General features: G+C 48.7%; 3 protein-coding genes across 6 annotated transcripts; 2 read left to right on the top strand and 1 right to left on the bottom strand.

Moving 5' to 3' along the window:
- Positions 1-499: 499 nt before the first annotated feature.
- GALM (galactose mutarotase) lies at positions 500-15,990 on the top strand. Of its 2 annotated transcripts, none has more exons than XM_005489349.4 (8): positions 500-833; positions 1,312-1,466; positions 4,198-4,404; positions 5,764-5,845; positions 6,787-6,928; positions 7,020-7,194; positions 7,679-7,790; positions 15,029-15,990. In XM_005489349.4, exons 1-7 carry the CDS (start codon positions 638-640, stop codon positions 7,754-7,756), a joined length of 1,035 nt encoding a protein of 344 aa, XP_005489406.1. In that variant the 5' UTR covers positions 500-637; the 3' UTR covers positions 7,757-7,790; positions 15,029-15,990. The 2 variants fall into 2 exon arrangements, with proteins under 2 accessions (XP_005489406.1, XP_005489405.1); XM_005489348.4 differs by having other exon boundaries at positions 10,974-15,990.
- Positions 10,698-17,145, bottom strand: SRSF7 (serine and arginine rich splicing factor 7). The gene is made up of 9 exons (XM_005489350.4): positions 16,995-17,145; positions 16,478-16,658; positions 16,169-16,345; positions 15,206-15,280; positions 15,014-15,115; positions 14,609-14,662; positions 12,543-12,587; positions 11,926-11,961; positions 10,698-11,011 (listed from the first exon to the last, which is right to left on the bottom strand). The coding sequence occupies exons 1-9, from the start codon at positions 17,020-17,022 to the stop codon at positions 10,957-10,959; spliced, it is 753 nt and encodes a 250-aa protein (XP_005489407.1). The 5' UTR covers positions 17,023-17,145; the 3' UTR covers positions 10,698-10,956.
- A 68-nt stretch (positions 17,146-17,213) lies between these two features.
- Positions 17,214-21,967, top strand: GEMIN6 (gem nuclear organelle associated protein 6). 3 transcript variants are annotated; one of them, XM_005489346.4, is made up of 3 exons: positions 17,214-17,351; positions 19,449-19,594; positions 21,417-21,967. In XM_005489346.4, the coding sequence occupies exons 2-3, from the start codon at positions 19,467-19,469 to the stop codon at positions 21,790-21,792; spliced, it is 504 nt and encodes a 167-aa protein (XP_005489403.2). In that variant the 5' UTR covers positions 17,214-17,351; positions 19,449-19,466; the 3' UTR covers positions 21,793-21,967. The 3 variants fall into 3 exon arrangements, with proteins under 3 accessions (XP_005489403.2, XP_014124181.2, XP_005489404.2); XM_014268706.3 differs by having other exon boundaries at positions 17,240-17,376; XM_005489347.4 differs by lacking the exon at positions 17,214-17,351 and adding an exon at positions 17,437-18,209.
- The last annotated feature ends 813 nt before the right edge of the window (positions 21,968-22,780 follow it).

Genomic DNA, 22,780 nt, shown 5'->3' with positions numbered 1-22,780 from the left:
GGTCAGAGCCACAGCTTTGATAATAACAGCACCCCTGCCAGCAAATACCCTGAGCCTGATTTCCAGCAGCATCAGCAGGCGCTGCCTTGTGCCTCTTGTGGAGGGGCTAAGGGAGGGCACAAGGGGAGGAAACAGCATTTTATCGGGCCATGCTTTGCACTGGCCGTGAAAGCCGTGCCGGTGTGATGCAAGTGGGCGAGAGAAGCTGCGGGCGGAGATGCTCCGGCCCCCGAATTTGCGAGGTGGCGGCTGGGCTGCCCGGCCTGGCAGCGCCCGCAGCCTCGCTCCCTCCCTCGGCATCCTTCCCTCTGCCCCTCGGCATCCTTCCCGCTGCCCCTCGGCATCCTTCCCGCTGACCCCACCATCCTTCCCGCTGCCCCCGGCCCCGTCCCGCTGGCCGCTGCCGCGCGGTGACCGACGTTGAACGGCCACAACTGTTCCGCGCTCCGCTCCGCTCCGCTCCGCCGGACACGGCGCGGCTCCGCCCCGCACGGGAAGCGAGCAAGGGTTGTTCTGGCTGCCCTTTGGAGCTGGGAGTGCTCCTCTCCCGCCGCCATTGCTTCTTCGTCCTGAGCGTCCTTCCCGGGCAGGGTTGCGGCTCCCGCCGGAGGTGCCGGTGGCCGGCTTTTAGGGAGCGATGACGACGGTGCGGAAAGAGGCGTTCGGGCGGATGCCCGCGGAGGAGGGAGGCGGAGAGGTGGAGAAGTTCGTCCTACAGTCGGACAGCGTGAGAGTGGAGATCCTGTCTTTTGGGTGCATTATCACCAGGCTGGAGACAAAAGACAAGGATGGGCAGTTTTCAGATATTGTCCTAGGATTTGACACTTTAGAAGGTGGGTCTTAATGAGTTTCTTTGAAAAAAAAATTTAAAACCCACAATCAGGCAGTTTAACCAGCACTTACTGGTTTATTACCACACTGCCTGACCTGCTTGTAAGGCGCCCCCCCCTCCAATCACGGGCTGAAGAGATACAGTTTCTGCTGCCTCTCCTGGGCTCTGTGGTGGATGTGGGACAGGGACACTGGTGTCAGTGTTCCTCTCTGTTGGAGCAGCTCTGAGTCATTCCTTAACAGGCAGTGACAGAGGCCTTTTCTTCAAATCTGCAAAGAATACAAGATCCCATCAGGCTGCGTTAATCAAAGATGCTCACGACTAATGAGCTGTGTGTCCTGTGAAACGCTGGGACTGCATTCACTTATTTAGTGCTGGAGAGAAGCAGAAAGAGACACTCTGAGTCCATAAGTCCATAAGGTCCTGGAGACTGCCCATCCCAATGGTTCTGTTTAACCGTGTGCTGTTTCTCTGGCCAGGTTACACGGTGAAGCACCCGTACTTCGGTACTGTCGTGGGCCGTGTTGCCAACAGGATTGCAAACGGGAAGTTCAGCGTGGACGGGAAGCAGTATCAGCTGTTCATCAACAATGGGCCCAACAGCCTGCACGGAGGAGCCAAGGGGTTTGACAAGGTGAAAATCCCAGTGTCCTGTCAGCATACAACCTGTGGGGCTGTGGCAAGATGTGTGATGTCTGCACCCCTGAACCCTGTAGCATTTTCTGCTGGTTATTGAGTTAATCAGCTCAGAAAGTGCTGTGAGTGCAGAAACAGAGGGAAATGAGACAGATCCTGCAAGCTGGTGGGTTGGCTTGTCTTTGCCTGAGTTTGCAGGACTCACTTATGTCATCCTTGGGTGCTGAGTAGAGGGTTGCTGTTCTTCCTCTGTGACTGCAACCCTGAGCCTCATGAGCCCCTGAGTTCTGACAGGGTTGTTCTGAGCAAGGTGCTGCTTCTGCACAGCCTAGGTTGGGAGGTAGCAGTGAGCACCTACCCTCAGGAGCAATGGAGGCTCCCCAGGCACCAGCTGCACCACCTGGAGTACATCATGGAGTTGTGCAAGTGCCCAAAGAAAGTTTCCTGGGGGACAGGGTCTGTCCATGCAGACTCATTTCCACCTGCAGTTTCTCGGCTGTTACCTGCCCATAGCTCCTCCCAGAATCAGAAGGACATGAGTCTGCAGAAACTTATCATTGTTGCTTGCCTGTGACTGCACTCCCAAGTAAGGTGAGAGCAGGGTGCATTGCCCTCTTTGGTGCTGCTTTCATCCTGCAACAGGTCCCCCAGGCTCTCACTCTGACTCACAGCAGAGGGGGATTAGCTCAGGCCTGCAAACTGCCCCAGGATCCAGGATCACTGTCTCTCCTTCCCAGCCCTCCCCTATGACCTCCTGAGATGAAACAACCTTTCCTGGGCCCCAGGGCACTCAGCTTTTTCTCTGTCCTCCCAAGAGCTGCTGCTCAAGTCAGGTATTTGTGTACAGATGGTAAGAGCAGTGGAGGATCCCTTCTCTTGAAAGCCTTGCTGATAACCCTGCTCCATTACAGAGCAGGCTCAGAAGTCTCTGCTTTCCTGAAGCCTTGGGTTTTGTTGGATCAAATGCATTTGTAACCAGCAAGTAGCTCATCCACCATTTCCCCCAAAGAGGACACGAATGTGCTGGTGCAACAGCTTTCATGGGGTTAATGGGATTTTTTTTTTTGTGGAAGGAATCCAGGCTGATGAGAAAAAAGCCAGGGTCCCTGAAAAAAATCACAGTGTGAACTGGCATCAGGTTGGGATGAAATGCTCCTCAGCAGCCTTAGAAAAAAGGGAGTACTGGGGATAGCTTGGCAGAAGACAGTTTGGTTGGTTTAAAGTTTCTTTATGCGCCCTGCCACCTGTGATCTGCAGCTGAAAGCATGCATTTCCTCACACCCAGGGCTTCCAGGCTGTCTTCTGCAGGCAGGGGATGTGGTCTCTTCTTCTGCTTCTTCACCTTGCTTGCTTGCTGAAGTCTCACCAGGTTGCTGGGGACAAGATAGTGACATCTCCCAGCTGGAGCTTTGTGTCCTCTGGCCCACAGGGCACACTTGGACGCCTGCCCAAGACCCTCTCCAGCCAGGAAACAGTCACTGTTCAGAGACAGTGAGCCCTACCTGGTCAACCCCAACAAAGACCACATACTGGCATTTGGCTGTGATTATCTTGGTCATCTTCTGAGCTTTTTCTGATTTTGTAGACATCAGTGCTGCGGTCAGCGTGTGGTCTGATGAGAGCATCTTGCAGCTGCTCTTACAGGGCTGCAGTGTGTGACCACACTGCTGGGGGATCTTTGAAAACAACTCTCTTATCTTTGAAAAAAAATAGTGATAACCTGTACATTTCCTGGACTTTAATAGCTTTTTTTTTTCAAAGGACTTAAATAGAAATTCGTACTTAAAACCCGCAGCATCCTTACTGTAACCATGGGAGCTGCAGTCAAACTGCATGCTGTGTAGGAGGGCCTACTCTGCAGCCAGGTGTATTTGTCACCTCCAGGTTCTGTGTTTGGTGAAAATGCTGGCTTTTGACCATGTCCCATGTTGGTGATCTCTGTGTAGGGCACGAGAGGGATCAACTCAACAGCGTTGAGCTGGCCCCTGTTCCTAAATCTGTCCCCTTTGATTAGACAGTAACTGTTCCTCAGGCAAATGTGAAGCTCCAGAGAGCCTCTTGTTGCACATCCATCCTCCCAGCATGAGGCCCAGGCCAGGGCCAAACAGGCTGTGTACAGTGTGCTGGCTTGCTTCCCTTCCAGCATGTTTGGCTCCAAGCTGAGCACTGGTGCTGGCCGCTGGCAGGGACAAGAACCAGAGAGGTCCCAGCTCTCTGGATGTGTCTGACAGCATATCTGGTACTGTTTAACCCAACCCCAGCCCCTGGACAGGAGCCCCATGTGTGTGCTTACACTGTCCTAGTGCCAGTGTTGGGTGGCAGCTTGTTGAAGTGGTGTTGCACATGAGAAAATCCATGGAAAGGGGGATAAGTCCAGTTGCAGGGCAAAAATCCAACATGTGGACTCTCAGGCATGGCATAAAACAAGCTGGAACAGACCCCCTCAGACTGCCAAATTGCCTCCTTTGTTTGGCTGCTCAGTGGAAAGCTTGTTCCCTGGTGGTGGTCCTGGCTACCAAGTGCTTGTGTTTTCTTTGGAAAGGTGATTGAAAAAGCCTTTGTTTCAGTGCAACATCCCCCGTGTGTCTTGTGTCCCTGTTTCTAGCCCAGCCTGGGGCAGGAGGGAAGGGCACTGTGCTCCCATTCCTGTCCCACCAAGGGCAGCCTGGGGCAGGAGGGAAGGGCACTGTGCTCCCATTCCTGTCCCACCAAGGCCATGCTCCGTGCAGGTGCTCTGGAGCGCCGAGGTGCTCCCGAATGGCGTCCGCTTCTTCCGGCTCAGCCCCGACGGCGAGGAAGGCTACCCTGGTGACCTCAAAGTCTGGGTCACCTACACCCTTAATGGCAAGGAGCTGGCCATCAACTACCAGGCCCAGACCAGCAAGACAACCCCCATCAGCCTGACAAACCACTCCTACTTCAACCTGGCAGGGCAGGTAAGTGTGGGGAGGTGGGCCCAATGGAGACACACTGTGCAGGGGAAGACAGCCTGGGCACCTGTGGAATGGTCACTGGCACCATCATGCTGGTCTGGGGACACATCATGGTTTTGGGGACACAACAATGAAAGTTCTCTCTGTGCATCATGGGCTGCATGCAAGAACAGGACTGAATCACATGGATCTCTGCTGAGGACACGTTGTCTCAGGGCTTCTTGAACAGAGACATCCAGCTGAGCATGTTCTCCTTTTGTGTGTAACTGGAGAATTTTGCTCTCTCCTCGTCCCTTGGGAAGACTAAGGAGGAGGTGTAGAGCTGACATGCCCTAGTGGTGGCCTGCCATTTCTTAGTTGTGTTCTGTTGGCATTTCTGAGAGGGTGATGCAGGTTGAAATCAGGGCCTGGAGTGTCAGCATCAAAATACCCAGGTCAAAATGGGCAGAAGAAACATCACAGAGAGGGGGTGTGAGATAGCCAGGATTGCAGACTAGCAAGGTTGCAGCAGTAGGATGCAGAGGGCTCCCACCTGTACAGGGTCATGTCAACCACATGGACAGTGAATTGCAGCTGTGTTTTAATCTCTCAGTTTATAACTGGGTTTGGAGGAAAAGGATCTGAGAAATTGAGTGTTGCTGGGCAGAGCCATAGGATAATACAGTGCAGTCACACTTGGGTGTGAGATAAAAGCCCTTAAAAGTCTTTGTGAGAGACAACTCAGCCCCTCTGAGCAGGAGCCATGCCCAGGCTGCTGCCCTGAGAATGGCTGTGCAGTTGTTGGTGCTGGTGCTCCCAGGGGTGCAGTAATACCAACACTTGCACTGTGCAACCCAGGTGCGTTCCAGGGGAACAGGAGACCTTTGAGCACGAAATTGCTGCTCGGATTTGATAGTGACCTGAAGGCTCAGCTTTGAGCCTGCTCCCCTTCCAGCCCAGCAGGTTCCCTGCCAGCATTCCTGAGGCTGTGGAAGAGGAGGAGGAGCACACCCCTGCAGCGATACAGATGAGACAGGAGGATGGGTTGCATTTCCCCTTGCTTGCTTCCTTCCCCTTCTCCCTGCTGCTGTGTGCTCAGTACCCAGCATGTTCTGGCTAGTCAATCTGCAGGGTGGTAGCCCTCAGTGAGGTACAAGTACAGATTGATGGCCTCATCCCTGTGGGATTTACAGCTCCTAGGGCCCATGAAGGTTTTTGCCCGGGCTAGTACCTTTGTCCTGTGCCCAAGATCAAGATGGAATGAGGGCCAGGAGGTGCTCCAGGCACTACCAGATCAGCTGGGGCACCTCTGTGGGCTGTCACTTCACAGCTGTGCTTAGGGCTGCTTGAACAGGAATCCCAGCATTTCCCATCCTCCTGCAGGGCTCCCGGGATGTCTATGACCACGAGATCTCCATTGAAGCAGATTCCTACCTGCCTGTGGATGACACCCAGATCCCTACTGGTAGGTGGTGCAGCACTTGTGGCACCAGGTGGAAGAAGTGATCTTTCTGAGCAATGTTGGTGGGTGTGGGGAGCAGCTCTGCCTGGCAAGGGGGACACACCAGCATCCAGGGGACCCCAGGCACAGCTGGGCCCTCAGTTTGGGTGCAGTGCCACTGCACATGGGCAGGGTGGGCAGAGCCAGGTGCTGGCAAGCAGGTCCAACACCCACCCTAGGGAGCAGGCAGGAGCAGCTGCAAATGGGGCCAGAGGCACGTGGGATGTGAGGCTGTTTTGTGGGTCCATCCAGGAGACAAGCTCCCTGTGGCACCTGGAGGGGTGGATTCTTTGGTCCAGGTGGTTCTGCTCAGCTTGGTGTGCCATGCTTGTGGACAAATAGGGGAAGAGCTTAAGGCCATACCCAGTCCTGTGCCTCACTTCTCCCTGCTGCTTTCACCGTGGAGCTGTTTCACATCTTAGTTGTGGCTAGCTTGCTACCCCTGCCTTTTGCAGTTCCTTCTTCTGTGGGTAGTCTTAGTCTTGGGGTGAAATGAGATTTTCAATTATTAAAGATAGACCCCTTGTGTGCAATACCTGCTGTATTTTATGTAAGTGCCTGAATTGGAACAGTTTAATTTTTTTTCAAGGTGTTTATTCTGCCCTCCATGCAAAACCCCTCACCTTTGGGTTGGAGTGACTGTTTTGCAGTGTGCTTAGTATGTCCTGGGGTTGTTTGTGCTGCTTTATCACAGGACACTGTATGCCCACAGCAGTCTTAACAAGGACAAGGGAGAAAATGCTGGGTTTGTACATATACAAACTTTCATGCATTTTCTTGCTCCTTGGCTATGCTTTGTCCCTGCTAAGTGCAGCAGTGTCCAGGAGCTGCCAGCTATGCTGGGGGACAAATAGGCTTTGCTGGCATGTGGCTGAGTGGCTGAGCCTGCTGTTCCCCTTGCTTAGGGGAGGTGGCCGCCGTGCAGGGCACTGGATTTGATCTCCGGCAGCCTGTGGAGCTGGGCAAGCACTTGCAGAAGTTTCACCTGGGTGGCTTTGACCACAACTTCTGCCTGCACCAGGGGCAGGATCGACGCCTTGTGGCCAGGTAGGCTGGGACCTTGGCAGGATCCCCACCCCTGGAGCAGGGGGTGCCCATTCAGCCACTCCTGTGTCATCCTCCACTGGCATCTCCGCAGGGTTTTCCACCCGCCCACCGGCAGGACCATGGAGGTTCACACCACCCAGCCTGGCATCCAGTTTTACACTGGGAACTTCCTGGATGGCTCCCTGAAGGGCAAAGGTGGTGCCACATACCCCAAGCACTCGGCTTTCTGCCTGGAAACCCAGAACTGGCCTGATGCTGTTAACAAGGTGAGCTGTCCACTCCCCTCCCATGGGTTACCTGGGTCCTGTGGCAGGGGACATAGATAGCCCCTGCACCCTCTGTGTCTCTGGGGCCCTAAATGTAGGAACAGAGTCTGCTCGTCAAGGGAGCACTGCAGGCACCAGCAGTGAGGCAGGCACAGGTCACAGTGGCTTTAGACAGGGGTCAGTCAGTGAAGCAGGGACCTGCCCTGTGCAGCCCAGCTTCCCAAAGGTGTGGGGTCATGAGCAGAGGGCCCCACTGGGGCCTTGCCACATCCTTCATATCTGAGTCATTCCTCACGGCCTGGATTCAACCAGCGGTGGGACTCACCCACAGCCCACTGGCAATGGTGGGTGGTTACACACTACTGCTGGAAATGGCTGGGGGAGCTGTGGGAATATGCCTTGGGAGGAACAAAGGGATGCAGCCATACTTGCTGGTCCCATGGAATGTGTTCACAGTCACTGATGTGCTGCTGCTTCTCCCCAGCCTCACTTCCCCAATGCCCTGCTCCATCCGGGTGAGGAATACAACCACACCACGTGGCTCGTGTTCAACACTGCTTGAGGAGAAGGGCTGCTGACTCCCAGTGCTAAGAGGGGTAAGTGTCTCCAGCAGCTGAGCCAGAAATCCTGCCAGGTACCAAACAGAGCTTTCCAACTACCCTGGGTGAATGCATCTGATATGGGAGCCTTTATCCTCCTCTCTGGTTTTCACACGTGGTTTCTGCTGGCTTTAGCTCCTGTCACCACCTCTGCTGCTGTCTGGTCTGTGCAAAAGTCTCACACTCTGTCCAGCCTCTCACCCTGGGCATTGGGTTTTGTTTTGCAATAAAAATGCACTGAAAACACCTTTAGGGGCATGACATCACAGCTCCAACCACAGCAGGGGAATATCTAGTAATATTCACGTGGAGCATGTGGGAAGGCTGATGCAGTTGTGGTTGTTTGTTCTCCTGCCATCAAAGTGCTCTCTCCAAGTGGTGTGCAGTGCTCCTGCAGGATAGCTTTGAGGAGGACAGTGGATTATCCCAGCTGGCTGCCCTGGATGCTCTGGTTAAACTCCTACGCTCGGTTTTGGTTGCTGAAGTGGCCACACCCATTTAATCCTGAATATACAACTGCAGGAGAAAACCCATCATCCTAACACTGTGTTTCCACATGAAATCTCCAAAATATTTAATCAGGGAACTATGTGATGAAAACCTCCATGTTTCTGAGGGTTCAGAAAAATTGGCACAAGCCAGGGGATGACAGGACTGTCTTGTTAGGGAGCTGATAGCCCACTCCCCAGGGAAACAGGCACAGTCCTTGCATTAGGGACTGTGTGCCACCTTCTCCTGCCATGCCGCTGCACCCAGGGCTTGCAGCACTTCACCAAGCCTCCTCAGCTGCAGAGAGGCAGGAATGCCCTTGCCCCCGGGGGAAGTGCCTGGCCATGGGGCTTGCGAATGTGGCAGCGCTGTCACAGTCAGTTCTGCCACCCTGCCACCGAAAGAGGGCCCCACTACTCCCCTGCGTGCACAGGTCACATTGTGAGGGCTGGTATCCCTTACAGAGCAAAGCCACCAACAGGGAACACCAGGTTAGAAACCAGGGGAAGCCCATTTTCCCTGAGAGTGGGGTTTGCCCAGCACACTGGAGCCCTCAGGTACACTTCCCTTGTCCCCACCCCAGCCAGCCTGTGTGGGGTGTGCACATCCTGCCCAGAGGCACAGGGTCACAGCAGCACCAGTCCCACAACACCCCTGTGTCAGGGCATCTTTTCCAACTGCTCACAAACACTGCATGGAATTTGTGGTGAAATGCCTACCAAACTCAGGCTAGAGCTCAGTCTTGGACAGCACAGCTGCACAGAAGCCATCTTTATCACAGCTCCCCCTCTGCACCTTACTCAGTGCTGGCTGTCCTTCAGAGTGGCTGCCTGCACCAGCACAGCCCCGCTCCTTGCTCAGGCTCTCACGTGTGGCTTTAGAGGAATCCCAGCCCCCCCAGAGAGACCCCAGGCTCTTCTGCTCGGCCTTCCAGTGTCTCTGGGTACTGAAAAACAGGTACCAGTAGAGCTGTTGTGTCAGTCTGCAGGTTTATTGTGGAGCAGGTTTGCCTTGAGAGTACAGAAAAGAAAAGGTGATGAAATTCCAGAGCAGTGGCGTACGTGTGCCTCTCAGCAGGTACACAATGCACAAGCAGTAAAACATTCCAAACATGTATCACAGGCTTCAGGCATTTGGGCTAAATCACTGCAGGGCAACATTTGTGTCAGCTCTGCCACAGTGGGATTTGGTGAGTATGGCCAGAATCCACCTGGAACATCAATGGCCATGGTGAGCCCCAGAGAGGATCCAGGCACAGTGAGGACCAGGAATGAAGGCCAGAGGATGCTGCAGCAGAACAGCACCTTCAGGATCTGGACTGTTGACTCATCCCCTAGAAAAGCTCCCTGCAGTCATTAACAGGAAATCTGTTTCTTGAAAACCATGTGTTACCCCACGTGTAACAAAATCATCTTGTAACTTTATTTAAGCTGTTTTGCTGTGGTTTACACAGTGGAAGCAAACTGCTGGTAGAGTTCATTGGAAGCCCTAACAGGTCTGGCTTTCCATTTCAGTGCTTACTTGCTGCTGAAACTGGCCTTTATTTCTGCTAGATAGCCAATCCCAGCAAGAAGAAAAGATGCTTTTCACCCCTCTGCCTACCAGCTTTTTGTTCACAGTCCAACATTGTTGCCAGTCCCTTGCTGTGATCTGTGTTGAAGTGCTTTGTCATGCAATTCCTTCATACAGAATGAGGACAATTTGACACCCCTATACACAAACAATGACTCCTGCAGGTTGTGTATTTGCTGTAAGAAATTGGGATCACTCAACAAAGCCATCTCCAGGATAAGGGCTGCTTGACAACCATACCAGTTTCTGTGAAGCAGGTTAGAACTCCTGAAGGCAGCTGATAATCTTTAATTTTAAGGATCTTCCCTCAAAAAAGGAAAACATGCCTTGAGGTATTTTAAAGCGGTTTCTTTACATCAATAGCCCAAAGAACTAAAATATGCAACATGTGAAAGTAGCAATTGTCAAGTTATCAATCATTTCTATTACCTTTAAAGGTTTCTGCAGATGTTATTTGTTTAGAAGATGTGTTTTGGAGGAAGGTTTATCCTTAGATTTTTGAGGCATCTGGTATCAACAGTCTAACACCAGAGACTGAGCTTTGCAGAACAAGCAGATCAGACAGAAAAATGAATGCCCACTAAACATCAAGGAATGAAAAGGGCATATGCAAATTTTTATCCATCTGCAGACAGAGATGGTATTTAAATTCCATTTCAAGGAGAACAGGAACTGATCCTTTCACCAAAGACCATTCAACAGTAGGTGTGAAAAGTGACTACCTTGAGAAGACACCAGCTGGGATTAGTGATTCCCATTTGAGACATTTTTCATCCACGTTACATGGCACACAGCTAAAATTACCCAAACGTTAACAGAAGCAGCAGGGTTACTACAGAGAAGTTTTAGTTAAAAATACACATTTTATTTCAATGTGCCAATAAAAAAGTCCCACATTTTCATATCACAGGAAGTTAATTCATACAATAAAAAGAGACCTGTGCTAGTCTATTGGTGTGACTAACTCAGAAGACCCAGATCATGCCAAATTTTAGTTGATATACTCTTCTATCTACATTCTTACATTTACAAAGACACCACAAAACCCCTTATAATAATGTAAGCAAAATAACTTTCTTCCTAAAAGATTAACTTCATAACTTTAATCCATTCTTTCAGGACTTGCACTTCGTTGAGGGCTTCCTGATGGTGAACGGCTGAAAGGAAAACAATCCATAATTAACATTTCAGTAGAAATGCTTGGGAATCACAAATACAGGAAGCAAAAAAGCAACAGGAGTATACCCAGACTCTGGCTCCCTTGAAGCACTTCTTAAATAAAATAACCAATCACTACTGACAAAAATTAACAGGCTGATGATCTGGAGATAACACTTTTTTTCTTTACTGTTATTTTTAAAATGAGATCTCTGTAAGGCCATCCTAAGGGCATTACTTACAGTGACCTCCAAAGGGGCAAGATACTTCTTCATTGTTCTGATACAGCAGCTTGTCAAAACCTATCATGGTGATCACTCAGCATTTAGGAACACTTTTTCATGCCCTTGTGATTGTTTGACACTTAAGTTGTAAAAATCAACTATTAAAGAATTCTAATTAGGGGAAAATGCTGCTGATTCTGTCACTCCACATATTCTACACATTACTCTGTGCATATAAACAGAGAGAGAAAACTATTTACTGACTTATGTGAAAGAAAAATATAATCTAGTGAACATAACAGGCCGGATCTTCCACTCCTGACTGCTGTGCCAGGTCACTCCACTCTACCTTCCCCAATGTCAATGTAGCTTTTAATGAGACTGAAAGCTGATTTCCTACATCTATTCAATGCTTTAAGCTCATCGGTCCCTGTGCAATAAAACTGTCAGTGAAACAAAAGAAACAGGGGAGCAGGCAACAAGACACTGCTACATAACCCTGAGCATTTATCACTACATGTACATATTACCATATAGAAAGCCACAATCACAACATTGTTGCTGTGAAAGAGATCTCAGCAAAATACCTTTCCAGTACTTTCCTACAAGCAGCAAACTCCTCAGCAGAGATGAGGGCAGACACTAAAATGCTCTATGGAGTCTGTGCTATTGGTAGGAGACCAACATACCTTCTCTTTGGAGATGCTGACCGGGACTTGGACCGGCTGCCAAAACACAACAGCACCAATGCAGCTTCAATGTCAAATCAACTTTTATGTTAAAAAACCCCCCAACCTACCAGAAAGTAAATAACAGGAATCTAGCCAGGTCCTTCCAATGATAGCTTTCAGATCAACTTTTACTCTGACAGGGATTCTCCATTTATTTAGCAGGGAGATGCATTTTAAGCATCTCCATTTAACTTTCTTCAGCAGACAAACAGAAAAACAAGGGTTGGTACTAAGGTGAGGCTTTGAGAAAAGCAACATCACCAGACTGCTGTTTTATGAAAAGCATTAACAGAGCTCAAGATCTTTATCTTATGGATAGAAAAATGTAACAGAACTGAGCACAAAGGCACAAAAAATTAGTACTGTGTTGGAAACTACCAAGAGTTAATGAAAACCCAGAGACAGGTAAGGAACACACTGCAAAGAGCTGCAGAGGAAGTGCTGTAATTTCTGTCATATCACAAAGAGATTAGCTGGGACCCATGTTAGGGGGATATTTTTCTAAAGGACCAGGCTCTGTTAATCATGCAAACCTAAATTTGAGATGCTACTGCAGGCTCTGTGTGTGTGCTCACCTCTTAGCTGGCGAGCCAGACTTCGATCTGCCATGAGATCTAGACCTGCAAGAAAAAACACAGCTCAGCAGGGAAACAGAACATGCAGGTTCCCATGTTTGGGACAGCAGGATTCACAGCCAGTGGATGAGCACTGTCATGCTGAATACACAGAATCCTGCAAGTTTCCAGGGTTTTGCCTGCTAAGTTTCCAAAGAAGTCTTTTTACATGGATGCTGCACATGTTGCTCTGTACTTTGGTTTGGTCCCTAGCTGATGACCAGTGTTTGCTGATGCAGGTGGCAGGAACACAGGAACAACCCAAATCCTGACCAGTATTTTCAGAGCTAATAACTTGCAGGTTTTATTAGACTTGAGCAACATCTGCCATTGCAGTTGCAGACAGCTCATTCCTAGAAGTATCTTCTCTGTGAAATTCATCTTATATAGCCACTTATTTAAAGTATTTTTTTTAATATTTGAACTTAATCCTTATGAAAAAAATGTGGAAAATGTGGACACCTTTGAGGCTGCTGCATCACAGGAACATTAATACTGCCAGAAAGCCTCACTGAAATTTTGAGGTCCCCCAAGAATTGTTCTACATTCCACATCCAAGGCTTTCCACAACAATTTCTAGATACGTGTTGTGGCACTGTCAAACCAGCAAATGCCATGTACTCATTCAGTCAGTCTCCCTCGTGAACCCAGAGCCTGTCTCTGGGTGCAATGCATTCCCTGGGCTCTTCTGTAAAGAAATAATCTTTCAATTACATAAGCACAATTTTTCTACCACTTCTGGCTGGTTGTACATCTGTAACTCCCTATGCCTCAGTCACTTAATCCCTACTTACAATGCAAAGTGTCACACAAGAGTCCAGAAGTGTCACTACAAGTATCCTTAACCCTGCAGAAATCCAGCATGGTACCAAAAGGAGAAAATAATGGTGGTAAAATCAAGATGTTTTCCTCTTGGAGAGTCTGCAGACTGTGGCTGTTTCTGGATCATCACTGAGAGTGAACAGTGGTGAGCCATGATTAAGTCATGTTGGAAGAACAGTACTAAGATTCAACATGGTTTAGCCACAGGTGTACCCAGCCAGAGAAAGGCACTGCTCTACTGCCTTGGGCAACCTTCTTCTCTCTTTAGCAGATTCTGGACTACCTGTGTGAGTTTCTGCTCTTAATTAAACCATGATGATCTGGTCTTCATCTCTCCTTTCCCTTAAAACTCCCATCATTGTTTGCTGTCCATCCTCAGAAAATGCCACCTTCAGCTGTGGTTTTTTCCACCTGCTCCCTGTAGCTGAAGCCATCCTCTATTTTCCTGTGTTTCTTTATGGTTGACTGTTCCTTGTTCCCAAGAGCAGCCATTAAAACCAGCACAGCAGGCACAGGGATAGGCTGGGTAATAAGCAACTCCATATCCAGAGCAGAATTTCCATTTACTCTTGTTCTTGCCGAGGACACCCAGTCAGCCCTGCTGCCAGGACAAGGCTCCATGAAGCACAGGCTGCTCTTACTATCAAGCAAAGTTTAAGGGAACAAATAACATCCTGTGTTCCTTTAGAACCTGACTGTTACTCTTGTGACATGTTTATTGGTGCAAAATAATTCTGACAAGTGTTTATCTCAAAATCAGCTCCTGCAGATTGACACTGATATTCAACAGAGCTGGAACTGCAGCTGTAATACTACATCAGCAAGCCCTTCCAGACTTGCCTGGCTGCAGACAACAAAACATTAACACACTACTAAAGGGGCATCCTGCCTTCTCAGAAAAATAATGGGAAGAACCCCAATCCTGTGTGTGCTACACAAAGAAAAAAAAAACTTTGATATTAATTCTACATTTGTTAGCTGTTAATGCAACCTGATCAAACCAGTATTTCTGATGACTATGGTGACCTAGTGGTGTGCAAAAGAATAAAAAGAGGGAGAACAATCTTCTGCACTGCTTTTTAAAACTACAGACCTCTAGGTTAGTGAAGGGAAAACACATCTTTTCCTGGAAAAAACCTTAACAGTTGTTAGAGAGCCTAATGAGACTTCTAAGCAACTTTTGCCAACTACCCATAGTCACATACCTGCTTCGGGGCCATGTAACAGATCTGGATCTAGATCTGGATCTTGATCTAGACCTGAAATGAAAAATTGAGATAAATTAAAAATAAATAAACTCAAGAAGAAGTGATGACAACTACAGCACTATATAAATTAGTACGCACATGTGAAATTAAGACCTACATAACCATTAGACATTTTAGCCAAAGAAATTCAATCATGGGAGATGCCACTGTCTCAAAGTAAGGTCTCAAAACTCATTAGCACTCCTGTGAATTTAACTAGGATTATCAGAAACTTTTAAAAGCATGCTGACTTCTAGAGGTCAGCATCTTTGGAAACCTGCTATCCAATACCTTTTGGAATCTAATTAAAACAAGAAAACAACAACAAAAATAAACCATACAGTGAAAATTAGCACTAATTACCTTGATCTCTTCAAGGAACCCGACCGGGACCGGCGGGGAGACACAGACCTAGACCTACGAGGAGACACGGACCTGGACCTGCGATAGGAAGCTGACCTGGACCTGCAAAGAAAGAAATTGCAACAGTTGTACATGTGCAGCTTTTTCTAGGCAAAAGAAGGCAACAGGAGTAAAAGACAAACTCAAACACACCTCCTACCACGGCTGCGGCTGCGTGACCGGGAATACCTTCTCCCTCGGGACCTCGAGCGGGATCTAGAGCGGGACCTGGGTTTAGGTTAGAAAAAACAGGTATCAGCAGACAGCTGCAGCAACCCACACCTGTGAGGCCCTGCTGAAGTCAAAACTTTTTTCAGACAACTAAAGAACTAGCATCTGTCAGTTGGAAAAATGTCTGGGCCTACTTGTCTTGAGCATTTTTACTACCTAGGAAAATGTTAAAAGCTGAATTACATTGCAGAATTACATTAGAATAGAAAACACTGTAATGCGTATTTAAAATAAACCTTGCAAGTTTGCAGGTCGACCCTCTTTGGCCCAAGGTCTAGCAGATCTAGACGATCTAGAAGTATCTATAGGCGAGCGCTGCATCTAGGTAGGTGTTCTCTTCAATCTAACGACGATCAAACTGACAGCCCAATGAGCCAGGGTGAGGCTTGATTGACGCAAGAAGATTTTTCTAGGTGGGAATGTGGTCAATCTGGTGTTCCTCTTTCTAAACCGGAGGGGGGCCCCAATTGAAAGCCAAATTTACTGTTACGGCGGTCACCGTCTCAAATTTTCTGCCCTTAAAGAATAAGGTGAAGCTACGTGTAGATGGCTCGAGGGGATCTGGCCTCTTATGCTGATCACCTCAAGGTCTAGGAGGATCTTAAGTGTCGGATTTGCAAGGCGCCTCAGCATGAAATCTTAAGGCTCGTGACATTCTGAATCAAGGCGACTGACTCAAACGAAGAAACCTGAAAGGTTTTGACCAGGTTGATTATTAAAATAGTAACATTTGATAGAAATAGCAACAAATTGTAATATACACCTATACATTTATTCTAGCGTTAAAGTTTAAAGAAAACTGGTGTAACATTGTGTTCGTTGCTAACAAGAACTACACAAAAGCGAGCTGGCGAAGCAACGCGGCCGCCCCGGGCCCGCACGTACCTGCTCCTCCTTCGCCGGCTATAGCGGTGACAGTCATAGGCATAGTGGCCTTTCTCACCACACTCGTAGCATCTGTCGTTGGGGTCGAAGGGGCGCCGGGCGGGGGGCCGGTCGTAGCGGGAGCGGCGCGGCATCCCTGTGGATACTTCCACTCTCACCCTGGAGCCGCAGATCACCCTGCAACGAATCCACGAAGGGTCTGGGTTAAACCTTTCGGTCCGTGACAGAACTACAGAAACACAGGGACCAGCGAGATAAACCCCGCTTCTCTCTCAGTAGCCTCAGCAAACAGGCGGAATGGACACGTACTTCCCGTCCAGTCCACGGACAGCATCTTCAGCATCCCGGGGGTCTTCGAACTCCACGAAGGCGAACCCCGGCGGGTTCCTGGCGATCCACACGGTTCTCAACGGTCCGTAATAGCTGAAGGCTCTCTCCAGCTCGCCTTTGCCGGCGCCCGTGCCCAGGTTGCCCACGTACACCTTGGTCTCTGCGGAGACAAGCGGGCCGGGGTTCAGCGCGGGGCCGGGAGCGGGCTCGGGCTCAGCCCCCGCCCCGCCCTCCCCCGGCCGCCGCCATCTTGTCCGCGCGGCCGCTTCCCGCCTTCACCGCGAGCGCCGCGCGCCCCGCCGCGCGTCCTGCCCCACGGCCGCTGACGCAAAATGGCGGCGGCGACAACGGCGGCGGCGGCAGCATCGCCTTCCTCCCCTCCCCACCGGCGCCCGCCAGTCGTTAAGCTCCCCGCGGCAATCGCCTCTCTCTCAGACACGTCTCGCCTTCCCGCCCGCGCAGCCGCCCGCCGCCTGCGGACCCCGGGAGCTCTCACCGCCTCCATAGCGGCCGTAACGCGACATCCCGACGGCTCCGCCGCCCGCGCGCACGCGCCGCCGCACGCGCCTGCCCCCTGGCCTGCTCCCCCGCCTCCCCCGCGCCGCGCGGAGGCGCGCATGCGCCAGGGGCGGGCTTTGAATGGGGCTTGGGGCCTGAAATAGGAATTGGAGGCGTGAGTGGGAGCGGGAGAGCTTTGTCCTGGGAAGGTCGGTTTTCCGTTCTGCTGCTGGTGCTGCAGGTGATCGTCTGCCCGATGGAAGTAAAGCCAGCGGGGCCTTTCTGTCCTGGCATCTCCTGAGTGGGAGCAATCCTTGGACAGATCCAGTACTGGAGGTGATATCCCCATCAGCTGGTGCGTAGCTGCCGCTGGAGTGCAGGCCAGTGCTTATTCTAAAGAGTAAAAACAGTTAGATTTGTTCTCCCTGCTTTCTTATAAACGAACTGTGACTGAAAGAAAGCAGTAGCTGAATGCAGTGGCACAAGCCCTTCATACACAATCTCAGTAGTACTGGAGAGGCTGAATTGAGAGCTCCAAAAAGAAAGGAAAGAAAAAAAGGAAATAGCTCCTTTAAGCCTCCAAAATATGACTGTCTGATTTTATACCCTTTATATTTTTTGTGTTAGCACTCACAAAACCATTGCATGTTTGCGTTCACAAATTCCTGACAAATCACGGAATCAAAGACTTGTTTGGTTCATCCCCAGGAAGCGGTGCCTGAGTGCTGCTGAAATACAGCAGGCGTGGGGTGGGTGTTGGAATCAAGCTTCCCACCTTGACGGCGGCACGGCAAAGCCTGCTAAAAGCAGCTCAACAGCCAGGCAGCAAAAATACCTTATTTTTATATAGCAGATGCGCAAGGCGTGCATCTACCCCCTATTAACACGGACGAGGCACGGCCTGGCATGTGCAAGCTGCAATCTCCCCGCGCCAGCAGGAGCATCCCAGGAGCAAATCCAGCTCCAGAGGGGCAGAAGGCAGCGGCACTGAAGGGCCATTCGCCCCCAGGCTCCTTGTTTTGCCACCTGGCCTGATGCGTGCAAGCCTCTGTGTCATTCGTGTGCCCCCCCGCAGCTGTGAAATCCCTCAAGGCAGCGTTTGGTGCTAACCCGGGCCGGGGGAAGGCGGCGGCGGCGGCGCCAGGAAGCGGCGGTGCCGCCCGGGGCAGCTCCCGGGAGCTCTCGGCGGGAACGTGAACGGGAACTAGGGCCGGTGAGCGGGAAAGCGGGATGGGGAGCGGGGCTCCTGCCCCTGCCCAGCTGGGCTGTGCAGGCTCTTCCTGCCGGGAAGGCATTCCCGGGGAACAAAGCGCCCTCCAGGCCTTTGTGCTCCCCGAGCCGCGCTGCGCCCATCGCTCTGCGGCCCCGCTCGGGGGGAGCTGGGCTGGGAACGCTGCAGGGGGAAAGGGGTGAAACAGCGCTGCTGGTGCTCCAGCGCAGGGGATCAGGAGGAGAGGGTGGGATAGAGCTTGTCCAAGGAAGGGCTCGGGCACCAGTGATGCGCCAGTGCACAAAACAAAGCGCTGAACTCTCACCTCCGAGGTTTTGTAACAAAGCAGAGCAATAGATGGAGTGTTGGATGCAATGGGAACAGTGGGCTTTGAGGCCTTTGCTCTGTGCCTTTGAAAACAAACGGACTCCATGGGGAATTAGAGAAGTGCAGCTTTACACAAACCACTTGTGTGAATGTCTGCTTCTTAAAAAAAAGCAAAATTTGCTTTTTTTTTTTTAAAGACAAATCGTTACATGGAGGCAAACCCAGTCCTGACTTGAAGAGTGTGAAAAATGCGTATTTTATGATTGGTTTTTTGCAAATATTAAAATGAATATGTGTTATGTTAGAAAGTTATGCTGTATTAATTTTCCTAAGTAGTGTGTTAAATATAGTTTTAGGTTATAACATAAGGTTAAAATAGAAACTATGCTATGTAAGATACTTTTTTTCTTAAGAAAGGACTTGCACCAAGATAGCAGCCATAGGACACCTGAATCTTTCAGAGAAAGAGAATTTATTGCCCCATTATCAGAAAAAACAAAATTCTTCCTGCCTCGTTCATCTATGAAGATGCTGTTAGGATTAAGAGGAAGAAGTTGATGAGGCCAGAGAGAATCCTTTGTTTGAATGGAATTTATGCATCATGTGTGAGGTGTATGAATATGCAACAGGCTGTTGTTTTTAAGGGTTAGTCCTCTGTTAACATGTGTCCTTTTTCCGGGCTTATGCTGCCCAGAAAGAGGTACCCGGACCTCCATAACTCTTTGTTTCTATTGTCTTATATTGTCCTAATCCAAATTGTCCAAAATTTTTATTACTCTAATTATATTGCTATTTTTATAACCATTTTATTACTATTAAACTTTTAAAATTTTAAAAACAAGTGATTGCCGTTTTTCACAAAGAGCAAACCAAAAAGATTGACTGCATCTGCTGACTGATCTGGTTGTTTTCTAGGTCCTGGATGTTGGAAGTATGAATGACTGGCAGAGAAAAAGCCCTCTAGACTGGCAAACGTATGTGAACAAATTGGTGAAAGTTGTTGCAGTTGAGAAACGTGAATATGAAGGATGGGTTTTAACAGTTGACCCAGTTTCTGCCACGTAAGTACCAAAGCTTTTATGAAAAGCAAGATTTTTTAGGAGGAGAAAAGATTCCAAAGCCGAAGCAAACTTATTTGGAGCAAAAATGGCGTGTTATCTTGTTAACCTGCAGTTTCTGCTGATGGCTGCAGCCTTCTTCTTGTTTGTACTTCCTGCACACCTCATCTCTGGCTGAGCATGGGAAACTAAAAAGCCCTTGATTTAGAGAAAGCACTGCTTAGCAACAACTAGAATATCAGTGTGCTAGGAATGTTGTTCTCACTGTAAATTCAAAACTCACCACTGTGCCAGCTTCTAGGAGAATTGCTCAAAAATCAGCTCTCTACCATGCATGTTCAAGGTGAAAGTTCAGAGCTTGCAGCCAAGGCTCCAGCAAACCCAGCTACTCATGCTAAGCAAGTAAAGCTAAGTGAACAGCATATTAAATCACACAGTATTATAATTCCAAGTGACTTACTCTAATTTAAAACTTATATATTAAGCTATACTATTGCCTCTCAAGAATCTTTAACAATGTGATAAAGATTGCTTTTGGTAATATACAAAACCCTGCTTTACAAAGAGTGCTGGAGTGTTTTCAGTGTTTTTGGTTAAAATCCTTAGCCTTTGTCCAGAGTTCTTGCATTGATGCTTGGCTTTCCGCTCCAGCCAGACCCCCAGGAAGGTGTCGAGGCTTTCTTGGAGAGCAAGCAGGGAAAATCAGGGGCACTGGACAGAAAGTACCACACATCTCTGGTGTCCCAAGTGAGTAACTTGAAAACAGGGTTTGAAAGGCAAAATGCACCAGGGAATGGGCAGAAATTTGTCTCCTTACTGCCAGAGCTCTTTCATACCTTACTGGATGTGAGCTGTCCCACATGGACACAGGCTGGAGGCTGAAAACTAAAACATTCAGCTTCTGAAGTGTTTCAGAAGAATTGGTTGCTGCTTCAGCTCTGAAGTAGCTCCAGTAATCTCCTGAAGTTTCCTATCATTTTGGTAAGGAAGGTTCATGGAGCTGTGAGTGATTCTGGTGATGGTCCAGGCTGAAATCAAGGCATATCTCACTGGACACATCCTCCAAAAAAGGTCATTACTTCCACTAATGGTGGCAATAATAGGCTAGTGAAGTGCTGGCACCAAGTTCTGGAATTTTGCTTCCCACAAGAGGAAGAAAATGGTTTCTGATGCTCTTTGTTGATATATGAGGGAGAGATCCTAGAAATATAACCAGCTGCCCTCCTACTTGCATTTTAGGACTTCTGGGATGCAAGTGCCCTTGGGATAACACCAGGCTTCTACAATGTGAGCCTGAGCCTTCTGTAGTGTGTTCTGTTGTATTTTCATGTCATAAACTGGCAACAGTCATTAAAAAAAAAATTTGTTTTGGAGATGATCAATAAATACGACTTTCTTCATTAAAAGGTTCTGGTGTTGTCAGCTGCCTTCAGCATTCAAGGTGCTGTATGTATGAAGGTATCACTGTTTCTGAATGTTGAAATGTTTTAGGTTCTTCAGCAGTGTTGGAAAGCTGCACAAAAATATTTGGATTTCCAGACTGGACTTTATTTTTTGGAAGCAAAGTGTACATTAATATTCTGCTTGATAGTTAGTGTTTAGAGTAGTTTCAAATTCAAGACCAGCAATTCCCTGCAGAGCCCCATATTTTTAGTATTTTAAGGGTATAGCAGCATGCTTTTCAAAGGAAAATGCTGGGTGCTGGGTATTGCCTAAATACCTGGGTTAGGCTGATGCTGATGAGCTCTTATCTCCAAAACCTTGGAGGCTGCTTCTCAGTCTTCACTCAAGAACAGGAACTTACACAATCTGCTTTCCTTGACAGCATTGTCCTCGCAACATTCCCAGAGAACGAGAAAGGATCCATATCGTTCATTATGGGCCACGCTGTCCAGGAGGTGGAGATCCTGCAGGAGGGGGACAGTGACATGGAGCAGCGCCTCGCCCGCATCCTCGAGCCCGAGGAAAGCCAAGCCTACAGCGCCGAGGAGCTGGAGAGCAGGAAGAATGCCTTGAAGACGTGGCTGGAGAGCAACCACATCCCCGTGGGCGAGCAGGGTGAGCTGGGCAGGACACTGAGCGTGGCGGGGGTGCTGAGCATCGAGCCCCCGTACGGCCCCGAGCAGTGCAGCAGCACCAACGAGATCATCCTGGCCCGCGTGCAGGGCCTGCTGCAGGGCTTCCTGCAACAGCCCCGCTGAGCCAGGGCTGCTCCTTGCACTCCAGCAGCTCTCCTGGTTTAGGAACTGTCCTCTTTTAGGAGCTCTCCTGGCTGTCGATATTCACTATTTGCAGAAACGCTGCATTTTGGGTACTTTCTTCATGATTTTTTTGTATGTAAAGGAAGAAATAATAAAGAATAAACTCAAAGCACAAGCATTTTTTCATGTGCTATTTTTATTAGAAGCAAACTGTTGGATAGTGGTGATGTATTAAACTGATCCGTCAGCTTAGAGTTTTTGTAACAGTATTGTAAAAGATGATCTATAACACATTTAAACTTTTCCCTGTAAATGTATTTAAATTTTAAATGTTTTCCCTTTAAAACCAGTTTAATTATCTAGTGCTGAAGGCATGTTTATTTAAACTGCTTACCAGATTCTTTCCTTTTTTTCTTTAAGAAAGAGAATTATGACACCTAGACTTCCCAAACCAACTTAAAAATATTCAGAAAAAAAAATTTCAGAAAAATGTTTTCTTTCGTTTTCACAGAATCACAGAAATTCAGGTTGGAAGAGACCTTTAAGATCATCGAGTCCAACCCATGTTCTAAAACCTCAACTAGATCATGGCACCAAGTGCCACATCCAGTCTTTTTTTAAAGACTTTTTTTTTTTCATGGCTGGTTGGTTGGTTGTTTATCCCATTACTGTTCTCCTAGTTTAGAATATAAACTACAGTGTATGTCCAGGTTTGTAGAATTATTAGGGAAGGTTTGCAGGCAAATAGCAGGTTTTAAAACCATTACCTGTCTATATTTGTTATTTTAGAACAGCAGTGCTTGGAAAACCTGTGTTCTGTAGAAGGAAAATGTGTTGCAATACAATAAGTTTGTGGTTTTTAATGCTCTGTTTCTAGTTTATGCCAACACATGATGCAGGAATCATTATGTGATTATTCCTGGGATTATTAATGTACTGAAGAACATTTAGAGCTCTCATTTATCTCAGTGTATTTGTTCTGCCATAT

Source organism: Zonotrichia albicollis, chromosome 3, assembly GCF_047830755.1.
Source record: "Zonotrichia albicollis isolate bZonAlb1 chromosome 3, bZonAlb1.hap1, whole genome shotgun sequence".
Classification (NCBI taxonomy): domain Eukaryota; kingdom Metazoa; phylum Chordata; class Aves; order Passeriformes; family Passerellidae; genus Zonotrichia; species Zonotrichia albicollis.
Note: the sequence above shows the minus strand (reverse complement) of the source record. Positions and strands in the feature narration are given on the sequence as shown.